This window comes from Melanostigma gelatinosum (assembly GCF_949748355.1).
Source record: "Melanostigma gelatinosum genome assembly, chromosome: 22".
Classification (NCBI taxonomy): domain Eukaryota; kingdom Metazoa; phylum Chordata; class Actinopteri; order Perciformes; family Zoarcidae; genus Melanostigma; species Melanostigma gelatinosum.
The window spans coordinates 6,093,269-6,105,340 of record NC_136655.1 but is presented as its reverse complement, the minus strand read 5'-3'; the positions used below and the strand labels follow the sequence as shown (position 1 = coordinate 6,105,340).

The following is a 12,072-nucleotide window of genomic DNA, read 5'->3' as shown; positions in this document are numbered from 1 at the left end:
CGGTTCAAGAGGAACTCTGATATATTCCGTAATTTAAAGAAACTTAAATGCAGAACTATTAAAAGCAAATTGTACTCGAGCATCAAAAGTAAAAGTATATTTTAATCTGTAAAGCAACCAGTAACTATTGATGTCCGATAAAGTAGTAGTGAAGTCAAATAAAAAATTGAAAGTGCTATATTTGCCTTTGAAACGTTGGGAAGTAGAAATCCAGAGAAGCAATACTCGAGTACAAGTACCTGGAAATTGTTGGCAGAGAAACTCCGAGTCTCGCCGTCTCTTTGCTGCAGTTGCATCCAGTTAAAGTTATGCTCAAATATCCGAATATCATTTCTGTTTTGATGTCCTCTATTAGCAGTAAATGGACCCCTTTTTTAAATCCACACCCTTCCAAGCAGAACCTGTGTGCATCGGCTTAATCACTCCTTATAATAGCCTCCCTTATTTCCTGGAAAATCACATCAATAAAACCAATCATCACTTCTAAAAACAAACACAACCCTCTCTTCTATCCAGCTTTATTCAGCACTTTGTGTCTTAACTTTGTCTTCTTTACAAGTCAGTTCAGTGGAATAAGAGCCGTCTGGATTGTCTGACGTAACCAGTGAATTTAGAAAAATACTTAAGATGCTCATTTTTATGTTAGATCTTAATTATTGAAGTAAAAGTAATGAGTGAATCTGCAGTGCGTCTGAAAAACAAAAAAGTATTCGGGACAAGATTGGAGCTCCAGTCCTCTGTCGCCCCCTTCTGGTTAGATTGTGTCCCTTCAGTCCTGAAATTGAGTTGCAATTGCACTCCAATTGTACAGACATGCTCATAAATGCTAGCAACGTGGCCACACGTTTAGTCCAGGTAGAGATTCACATCCCAGGGCTGCTGAGCACATACGAACCTCTCATGGGTTTGAAGCTGGCCCCAGGTGAAAGAAGTCCCCTGCTGGTTCCAGCACTGAGTCACAGGGCGCTCTGTTCTCATGGACTCGGATGTCCTCGTGTGATCCTCTGTGTGATGGTGAACCAAAGGAAGAGTGAATCTTTCTCTGCGGTGATCCGGTGGAGTCTTGTCTGGCATGGTCTGGGCCATCATGTTATGAGGCTGATGGAGGAATGAGGGCTGGACTGCGATGGATGTCAGACTCGCAGAACTGCTCATACCTGTGTGTCACATGAAAGGAAATCAATAATTAGTTTACTTTCTCAAACTTCAAAGGGGTTCTGCAAAATCAGGTGTTTTATTTTTGTGAAATCACACACACACTTACTCTGTGTGTCACTCCTGTGTTTGGCTTCCCTCCTCAATTTAGCCCGTCTGTTCGAAAACCAGACCTGAGAGAGACAAGAAAAGATGAGGTTTTTGATCCCGTATCGACACACTGCGATGTGATTGAAAATGACGACTCTACCTTGATGGTGTCCTCAGGAAGCTTGATCTCAGCTGACAGTTTCTCTCTCGTGTACATATCCGCATACTGGCTGTGAGAGAATTCTGATCCAGGAGACAGGAACGTGTATGTAACTGAGCTTCTGAGTACGTTATTGCTCGAGACGTGCGAGGACATTGAAAGATCTTAAGTCACCTTGCTCCAGTGCTGTGCTCTGCTCCGGGGTGAAGGTGGTGCGGCTTCGGTGCTGGACGCCTTCAGGCTTCTGGTCAATACGACATGCAGTCTCAGACATCTTACTCTCTTTCACTTCTTCTTGAATCAGAGAATCACAGTCTGCAGGATATACACATATTACATCAGCTTACTGTAAATCATAACCCATATCTCCTTGTTGGGTACTACAAGTAACTGATCCTCACACTGACTATTTCCATTGTTACAGGTGACCTACCCTGCTCAGTCCTGATGTGCGCATTGATCTCCATGCACATCGGCCCGTGGTCCAAGTGAATCCTTCTGAGAATCCGATTTATGGACGACACCTTGTAGAACACAGTGTGCCAAAAGGCCAACATGGTGGATCATTACAAGTTTCGTGAAACTAAAAAAAAATTAATTTCAAGTTCACTTACGCTGGGAACTTTGGAGGCTTTGCATATCCGGGCTGCTGGGAGGCGCTTTCGGATTTCCCAAGCAAAAATGGTTGGGTTCTCCCTCTTGCACTGGATGATTGTGGCGATGACAGGGGGGGTGAGAAGCCGAGGCCGGCTGCCTCCAATGGTTTTGGGCTCCAGGAGTCCAGTGCGGCGGTAGCGACTCAGGATCTTACTGACGCACCCGCTGGACACCTGAAATACGCAGAGGGTTCAACTTTACACAGGAAGTTATGTACTAACCGTGACCTGTGCGTGTGAATAGTAACGCAACAATACGCTTTTAACCAACTTCTTTTCAACAAAATCCGAGCCACTAAATGTGGGAGGCCTAATGTGTGCAACTCTGTTGTTTTGCGTACCCGAAGTATCCTGGAGATCTGGTTCGGTCGGACTCCCTCCGTGGCCAGTTCAATCATTTTCCTCCTCTTGGATTCTGGGAGAGGTCTGCCGTTGAGAAACATCCCTCCCAGCTGGTTGACACTTCCACCACCTTATTGTAACACAGCCTGTACTTATGAAATCTGTCTTTCGAATAAGTGGTTTAAATTGCTGATTCAATCTGAAATCACATTTACTATAGGCCTAGATGTACTGCAACCTGTCAACAACTGTTTAGATGTCTTAGAATAGAATTAAAGCCCTTTTTTCAGAATATTAAAATTGCAAAATGAACCTTCATTCGGCAGATCGTTTGCTCCGCACATCTCCGCTTGATTCCAGACGTAGTGATGAAACTGGTCACAAAAATAAAATGCGTAATGTTCCCAGAAATAAAAACACTTTACGGTATGAAACGCGCAACGACACCACGTCGCCTGTAGGAAACCCAACTCGTCCGGGCAACTCCTCGTATCTCTGCTGAATGACAATGAGGGCAATGACGCCCTTCAGCAGACATTTATAGGCCAGCTGACCTCAACATGACGTGGAGCCTGTTACGTGAAATGTCAACATTGCCTGGAAGTGAATGTGGGCATGATTAAGGGCTTAAAGTGGGCTTTAGGTTGGTAAGTCTTTAAACGTGACATATAACAACATCGTGGTTTTCATTCCACTTGTATTTTTTTTACCAAAAAAAAAAAACGTCCAGTAGTTTGATTGAATTAAATATACAGAGGAAGGTAGAACGATTGAGTCATGGAAATTCATGATTCAGGAAGATTCCTCCAAAGAGCCTTCCGAGTTGTTATTTAAATGAAGTACGTCTAGATTTGAGCTCGAGCTCGTGATTGTGCTCACAGTCTTACAGTCTCCTTGTACAGGATTATGCACATCAAACATTGAGAGAAAAAGAGAAATAATAAAGTTGCATGTGCTTGATAAACTTAGTCAAATGAGATATGAATCGACTAAAATCATCATCTTTGCACTGTCTTGTTTTGGTGCCATATTATTTGAAAACCCACTTGCAGTAGAACAGTGAATTTTGAAGAGAGTACATGTATTGCTTTTACCACACTTCCTCTGCACCTCAAACAAATGTTTCCACTTTTGGATCCTTGTAAATTGTTTTCAATTCAAAACGTTTTTGTATGGCTGTAACCGGAAAATCAACATTGTGACAGTTTATTCAAGTTTGGGAATTCTGACTGCTTTTCTTTTGCGCAGTGGCTGCTGTACAGTCTCGATCAAACAAACCAATGTTCCACTGCAACACAATTGAGCCTTTAAACTCTCTGCTTCGGTGCGTGTCATCCTATACAAATGAATGCACAAATTCCATCTTTCAAAGAAGCTAAACGATCAACACTGGCATGTTTCCCATCCTTTCAGGGGGGGGGGGATATATAGTCACGTGACATGAGCATCCTTTTTAAGTGGCCGAGATTAAAAGGATCTCTGGTCTTTTTTCATAAAACAAACATTTGGAAATCTGCGCCAATGACGACTAACATATGGTAAAGTGCTTTTAATAAATCATAAATCCATCACCCAGTCTCTCTTTATTACATTTTCTTTCGAAACGTGAACAAATATAGTCGTATGGGCGCAAGCAAAGGGCCAATTGGGGGACCTCATTTATCCAGAAGAGGGAGGTTAAAATAACCCTCACAGATGTTCCTTGGGCAGCCAGCAGATAAAAATGCGTTGTAAACGTTTCAAAGGGAAATATTTGACGAGCAAATATTAGCCGATGTGAAAACCCACACAAGGCTCGTCTTTTGGCCTGTTTAATGACTAATTGAATATCATTAGTTAGGTCCACACAGATCGAAGTGCCACCGAAATAAAGGCTCAGATTTTAAAATGCCATATGGCCCAAATTACACATTAACCATGAGTTAGAGGACAATAATACTTAGCACAATCAGCCAGGTTAGATAGAGGACAGCCATTTTTTTGGACACCATCATCTCCTTGCCAACGGAGACAAAGGACAAATAACGCAAGCCTTTTTATTTATTACCGGGGAGTTGATGTGGTTATTGATTGATAGTACTTTATTGCACGTACAGCGTGCGCCAAACGAGGTTGATTAAAGTACTTCGTGTTGTTAAAACAGTGCCACATAATCGTGGTGCGTAAATTCGAATCTGGGCTCGCCAAAGGAGGGAGCGGGAGTTTAAGTGTCTGAATCACGCCACAAAATACGTATAGATTTGACCAACACGTCCCAGGTGTTTGTCGAGTGCATGACACATCTATATCGGTGCTTTGCTGCGCCCTGAAGCTGTGAGAAATGTGGTTTATACATCCGCGTAAAAAGGTTACCAAAACCTCTCCAGAGCGCACTAAGGTGCCGTGTGCACAACGATGCTGCCTCCCTGGTCGCTTGTCTAACAGCTGTCTTCACCCTGTTATGATATTTGTGTATTTTCCATGTTTTTCTTATTCTTACTTTGGTGAATGTTTTTTTCCATCCTGTGAACGCAGACGCTTGTTGTATTCCTTCATTATTGATGAAGTTTCATGTCCGTGGCCAAATGTGCCGTTTTTCAGCATCAAGGCTTCAACACAAAAATCGTCTATCGTAATATGCTATTGAATTTGAACTGAGTCTTGATGCTTTATTTTCTAAACAGGATGATGTGGCCTTAAGGTTATTGGTAGACATTTTAAACTTGTTTTATTTCTAAAGATGTAAAGGCTGAAAATTGGATAAATGCCGTGTTAGTTACACAATGTAACCTGTGTTCACAATACTTTATATATTCCACATCACTAAATCTTCCACCGTTGTCTACTCTTGAACTCATTTTATATATTTTTTTGAAGATACATTGAAAATACATTCTTTTTATTGTAAAATTGTCTTAAAATCGTGTAATTCATCATCAAATCTCCATATAACAGGTGAAGTATATGCCCACGGTGGAGACCATTGCTCTTGTTTCTAATCCAAATCCACTTTTAACATTTTTTTTTTTGATTGAAAATTAGCGTCACTCCTTTGAGGATAGTATTTGTGGTGTCGTGCAACTCGGTTACGCAGAACTATGATAACAAACAGGCTAAATTGCATCAAATACCAAACAGAGCAGCAATATTCCTGTTTTACCAAACGATCGTCAGATTTGTTCGTGACGAAGATTTTCAAATGTAGATTTTTTTTTTTTTTTTTTCAAACCTTGCGCAACACGGTATTACTAAATCCGCATGTTATTTGAATAAACTACATTAACGATGCGCTCCAACAGTTGGCTAAAAGCGTCTTCTGAACAATAACATCCCATTGGAGAACAGAACATCCAGTGCACCCTTTTCTAAACCTACATCAATGAAGAGGTCCTCAGTGCGCATTAGCCAAAGAGTGTTAATGTTGTATGCAAAACTTACTGTGCACCAAAGATGTGCAGCTAGTTAATCGTTACCTGCTGTTCAACAACACAGAGACGCTTCTGGTCGCAAAAAATAGTGACAGATTTATCCGAACAGGAACACAGTGGGCCCTTTCAATCCAATGTGGAGGTTAGTATGGTGCATGCATTTTGATGTCATATTCATGGTTTGCTTTCCGTCATGTAAATATTGCATTATAAATATGAACACCTTTCCATGTATCTATAAATATGAGAACCAGTGCCCAATCAATTCCAATGTGAGTATGTTTTAAATCATGCCATGTAAAAAACATGTCATTATATTCTGTATTTGTATGTTCATAATTTTTCATGCGTCACCTTTTTTCATTTCTTTGTTTTTTTCCTCAGGTAATATCATGAAGCCAGCTTCTGAAATAAGTAAGTTGCAAATAAAACACTGATGTAAATTACGAGTGTTTCATATAGAAATAAAATGACTGATATGAATGAGTCAGCTAACTGAGTAATAAAAATGGAAGATGTGCTGGCTTTAATTGCCCAAGCTTAACATAGTAATTACGTACTTATGATAATATCAAAATATTTTAGGTTGAAAATGTTTAGTTAACGTTACCACTGACTGACTGGACTGAACATCCAGACATTCAAAAGCATAATCACAAATGCTTGTGCCAAAATGGTCACCTTATAAGTCACACAACTCTGCCACGGTTGACATGTGATGCTACACCCATAAGGCCATATTGCCACATTTACACACTGCTTACAACTTGTTGTAAATGTATGCAAGCCACTATAATTTGCAGTATACACACATATGCATGTGCAGATGTAATGGACTGGGGAAGGGGGGAGGGGGCTATTTGTAACAACACAAATTGATTAGATGTATACTTAAATACAAAAATAGATGTAGAGGATATGCAACTTGAGGTGAAGCATGCTGTGGCCTTCACACTTTCTAAATCTAAAACCATCTAAACACCAACGGGAGATATTAACTCTACAGAGTTAGAGCCAAGAAGCATTCTGTGTGCCTGTCTCTCGCTGTCACACAGAGTTCGTCGTCACAAGTTACTCCCTTTGGGAATTAATGTCAGAGCATTAAAAGCATCATAAAAACATCTCACGGTATTTAGCCTGTGAATATTTAGAGTAGGTCCGATGATAACATTGTTTTCCAGCAATGCTCTGCTTCCCACTCACAGTTACTCACAATCACATGTATCAGCTGCCTGGCACAACTGAGCCGCAGCAAAACAGAAAAATGTCTGATGTGAGAAGGGTTCACAGCTTTTTTATGAAATATTTCATTATATTTGGCCTGTAAATCTCATGCATACTAGCTTATGTGTGTGTGTGTTTGGTGTTTGTGTGTGTGACTTCAGAAATTATATAAAAAAATAATCACAGAACTATTATATTATAAAACCTTTTTTTAGTTATTTCAGTCATGAAATCTTGTGGAACAAAGCTGTGGAGCCAGAATGAAGAGAAGATATGCAGGAGTTTGGGGTAAATCTATTTATCAAAAACAGAAATAAACCAGAAAGAGTGAAAACTGTTTTATAATCATTTTTAATACATATTAAACAATAATATTTCATGCAAAGTACACCATCTTTTAGACAGAGATTGTTGACATATCTTCTCTACTCTCAAATCTCTAATGACTGTTTCGTTCTGACAACTTTTGGGCTACAATATTTAGACGAGTCTGCTTCATTTGTTGTATAATTTCCGAAGCACCTCGAAGGCAGCATTAGCTGCGTTAACGCTATGCTGACGTGTCGAACCTCTTGCTCCGGAAGACTTTATTTCAATTTGCCTACGCGGTCGAGAAGCGGCTCCATTCGCTCCCATTCATTGTGCCCCTCAGACCCGGAACGATTTTGACGTGTGTGTATGCATGGCGAAGTGTGTTTCCGGTATAACGTGTGTGTTGATCGTTGTTCAGCCTTTTTTCTCTTGGCTTTCAGTAGAAGAGTCACTCACTTGAGAGTCCCAGCTCCCTTACCTGGTCACCCCTTTAACGGCGTTATATCTCTAACCGGTGGACATGGCATCTGTTTCGGCACCAACTCAGGCAGCCCCTTCTCCGGCTGCTTCCCTGCAAAGAGGAATTGTTAAAATGGTAGGAATCCTATCATGCGAATATGTGAGCCTAGGAATATAGCTAGTTAAGTTAGCGTGCTAACTGAGCCAATGGCTATAACGTGTCACTTACTATCGCTTGTCATACAACTTAAATTTAACTTTTTTACGATATAAATGCAACCGTCTGTTAAATACCAGTGTTGGCAACGTGTCACTGACCACTGTCACGAACATCCAGCTCACATATCTGCGGCAGCCTGCCAGCTAACATTAGCTGGTTTGCTACAACACTTGCTAGCCTGCTAATAAGATGAAGCTAACTGGCGTTAGCACATGTTTGCTATCTTGCTAGTTAGCTATAGTTGCATTTAACAACTTAAGTGTATCGACAAAACATTGCGCTGTCAAAAATAAATGAGATAAAGTGGATTTAACTTGCATTTAAAAAATCTGACATTTTGTAAATTATCTGTCACGTTAACAGATGTTCAGCTTCCCAGCTATTGGCTAGCTAACCGTTAGCTATTATCGTTTACTGTCCAGCAAGTGTGGATTTATGAACAAAGTTGGTGGTCTGCACTGCCACTGGACCACGCTGTTGACAGCGTTTACGCGAGTTGAGTTCATTCATGTTATTGGCCATTTGTAAAATAGTACTTAGCCAAGTAACGGGTAAGCGAACCCCCAACGCGGCTCCTTATAGCGTCTCACTATTGTCTCTCACAACATTTCCTATAAATGCTGATTTGTCATCTTTCAGCGATTGAAGTTCCCGTTATTAACGTGAGGAAATCTAGGATTACACGTGCTGGTTAATGTGTTACGACACTTCCAGTCACAGACGGCGCATTTCCCCAGTGTGCTGGTTTACAAACCAGCCACTGGAAACTGACACGTAGCTACAACTTTCTTGCCCCTATAATCTCCCATTCATCCGGGTCGTGCATGATCTCAGCTGCTCGTCTGGTGTTACTTCACCAGTTGTTGTTTTTTGGCACTGTCTTCAAACAGATAAAAGACAACCTTGAAGATAAAGTGAACAGATTTTCTTTATAAGTGCCTTGCATAGTTGTGTAGTTTGAGGTCTGAGGTCGGTGCACAGTAGACCCACAGTCTGACTGCTGCAGTCTGTAGCTTTAGATGTTCGTATTAGTAAGAAAAGTTTCATGTCATGCTGCTTTATCACAGAGAGCGCAATAAACACACTATTACACTCCTCTCCAGGCGTTTTTATAACTGGTAACTACAGTAAACAGGTAAGCACTCCCTTGAGAAGGAAGAGTGAGTCAGTGACACTCTTGTGTTATTGCCAAAGGAATTGAGAGATTTAGTGCCTTTTTTTATTTTTTCCATGCCTGGTCAGTGTATAAAAATCACAACTCCACTTCTGCTTCGCCTCTTACTCAGAACGAGTGGGTCCGATAGTGGGGATTCGATGAAAGACTTTATCTAACCCACATCTTAGATCAACAGCCCCCAGTGATGCTCCCTGCAGACACACTGGAGAGTCCACAGATAAAAGGTGTTTGCTCAGATTTGTGTAAATGCCATGGTTGTCAAACCCAAGAGTAGGTTATCTTTTTTTTTTTTTTTTTTTTTTGTATTTAGCTTCGTTATCAGATGCCGTGATCTCACCTTGCGTTTGAATGACAGACTGTCTACATGACAACGTGCAACGGGACGTTGCTTTCCAGCTCCACATTAGCTTTCAACGTCTTTTAAGATTTTTGCTGTTTTATAGCTACTGTGATTTTGTGAATTGGAAATTGATGCACATCCACTCAGCGTGCTTAACACGTGCAACCAGATCTAATTCACAAAAATGTTTTTCTTTATTTGTCCACCTGTTTATGTCATGCTGTTTTCAAATGAATGCTTCATGACCTTCATAGGGCTTATTAGGTTGACACTTGCCGCAATGCAAATACAAATAACAGGGTTTACTGAGTGCGTGTGTTGTCTGAGAGGAAATAGAAACTGAAAGTTGCCACTAGTTTTTTCTTTCCACCCGGGTGTTGTGGTATTTGTTCCAGGTGTTTGTGTCTTTAGTTGTGATGAATAGATTTGAAGATGTTATCTGCATTTGCTAAATAAATATATATATATATATATTTTGTTTGTCTCTCCAGGTCTTGTCAGGCTGTGCCATCATTGTTCGGGGCCAGCCTCGAGGTGGCCCTCCCCCGGAGCGTCAGATTAATCTCAGTAATATCCGAGCGGGGGCCATGGCCCGTCGAGCCGCCCAGGGCCAGACCGAGTCCAAGGACACCCCCGATGAGGTGAGCAGCCCTATCCAGTTGTGTTTGTTTATATGTATCTGTGTGTTTGGCAAAGGTCGTCCTGCACCACTCGCGATGATATTCCAATTTGGGGGTCTTTGTTTTTCACTGTGGGGAGAAGATTTTGCTTTAGAATATTTGTCACACGACTTTGCTCCCCTCATTCCCATCGAGCGGTTATAATTATGTATGAATCGGCCTGATTGTAAGTGACGACGAAGCCGAGAGATGCCAACATGTCAATGCTCAATCAGACTTAAGACTTTAAGATGCCACCGGTGTAATTTCCTTTTCACGCCTTTGAAAAGTCCATAATTGAGTTAATTTAACTTTTGATTTGTTCGCCCCATGGAGGAGTACTTTAACGTTCCCGTCTGTGTTGCAGCCGTGGTCATTTCAAGCCAGAGAGTTCCTGCGGAAGAAGCTAATCGGCAAAGAAGTGTGCTTCACTGTGGAAATCAAGACGGCTTTGGGCCGTGAGTACGGCATGGTCTACCTGGGGAGAGGTGAGTGGGCAAACTGGTCTGAACAATGTCCACATCGGTAAAAATACTCACTGCATAAATGTCTCTTTATTTTTAAGCAGTTTATTTTTTTTAAGAATGAAACAAAGTCATATGAATTTGACATACATGTGATGTGTAAATCAAACAGTTACACAGTTATTATTGCAACTCAGGCACTTCCCCAAAATAGTGGGTTATGATTGAGCTATCAAAATTAGAATTTTTTTTTTAAAAAACCCGTTTTTGAAATAGTTTGACGGTGGTACAGTAATGCAGAGCGCTTCTCGTGGAAGTTGTACCTGCTGCTAGCTTATCAGCTGCACGTACGGTCGAATCAGCACACCTGTAAAGAGTGATTTTGTGATGCTAAATGTCCCCGTTATCCTGAATGTCAACACTCATGACCGCCTCTGGTCCAAACAAAATACCCGACCTGAACCAACTGCTGTACCGGGTCCGAATAAACACTCGGCTAAAAACAAAATCAAGTTCTTTCCTCTGTCCTCTCATTTCAGACACGACAGGCGAGAACCTTGCTGACACTTTGGTGAACGAGGGCCTGGCCACAGTCCGCAGGGAAGGAATCAGGGGGAACAAGTAAGATGTTTGCCTCTACGCCACCTGTAGCTACCGCGTGTTTGTTGACGTTCTTACATATCTGATTCTGTGGCATGTCTTATATCTGCTATGATGCTGTGATCATGTTGGCCTAAAGGATGCCTTTATACAAGAGACTGCTACCATAAATGCTTTCCCTCCAAAACTCGTTCAGCGTAGTTATGAAACAATGACCTCAAAGCTGGTTTCAGTCTGCAGCTCCACACAGAATGAGAAGTAAATCTTTTCTGGCACACGATGGCTTAATTTAGCAGCACAACACGAGCAGATCTGCGGGGAGTTGCGCATAAGTCGTCAACTAGCAGACTGTGGAGGATTGAGATGGAGCCGTGAGGTCCCAGATGGTGGCAGTGTTGCCCTGCTGCTACAGCGATGTCCCTCTGAAACCCTCGCACAGTAATCCCCTAGATCAGGGGTGTCAAAGTCAAATGGACGGAGGGCCAAATAAAAAATTTAGCTACAAGCCGAGGGCCGGACTGTTCGAATGTTCATTGAAAATTTTTTAAATGACGCATATAGTCTAGTGAACCTAATTGAACCTACTGAAAACCTAACAAATATATTCCAATATGATCAGATAAATAAAGCAATATTTTCTTATGGCTCTGTCAGTAATCTTTAATTTTCAACAGACACAAAAGACAAATTTCCTTTATATAAAAATCCCCATAACATGAACATTAAATGAAAGAAACCGGTATTCAAGGCACCATCAGTAGCCTATATTTTCTATTTTAGCAAAAGTGGGCTAAATTTACTTCAAAG

At 41.2% G+C, this 12,072-nt stretch overlaps 2 protein-coding genes across 2 annotated transcripts in view; one reads left to right on the top strand and one right to left on the bottom strand.

Moving 5' to 3' along the window:
- Positions 1–846: 846 nt before the first annotated feature.
- pax4 (paired box 4) lies at positions 847–2,747 on the bottom strand (the record flags this gene model as incomplete). The annotated part of the gene is made up of 8 exons (XM_079294865.1): positions 847–1,157; positions 1,265–1,328; positions 1,406–1,488; positions 1,580–1,720; positions 1,839–1,929; positions 2,020–2,235; positions 2,403–2,533; positions 2,717–2,747. 8 exons carry the CDS (start codon positions 2,745–2,747, stop codon positions 847–849), a joined length of 1,068 nt encoding a protein of 355 aa, XP_079150991.1.
- Positions 2,748–7,724: 4,977 nt separating this feature from the next.
- Positions 7,725–12,072, top strand: part of snd1 (staphylococcal nuclease and tudor domain containing 1) — a 135,744-nt gene continuing 131,396 nt past the window's right edge. The window contains exons 1-4 of the mRNA XM_079294702.1: positions 7,725–7,941; positions 10,034–10,183; positions 10,569–10,689; positions 11,205–11,286. Of these exons, the coding sequence (XP_079150828.1) occupies positions 7,867–7,941; positions 10,034–10,183; positions 10,569–10,689; positions 11,205–11,286 (428 nt within the window). The 5' untranslated portion in view covers positions 7,725–7,866. The remainder of the gene's footprint in view (positions 7,942–10,033; positions 10,184–10,568; positions 10,690–11,204; positions 11,287–12,072) is intronic.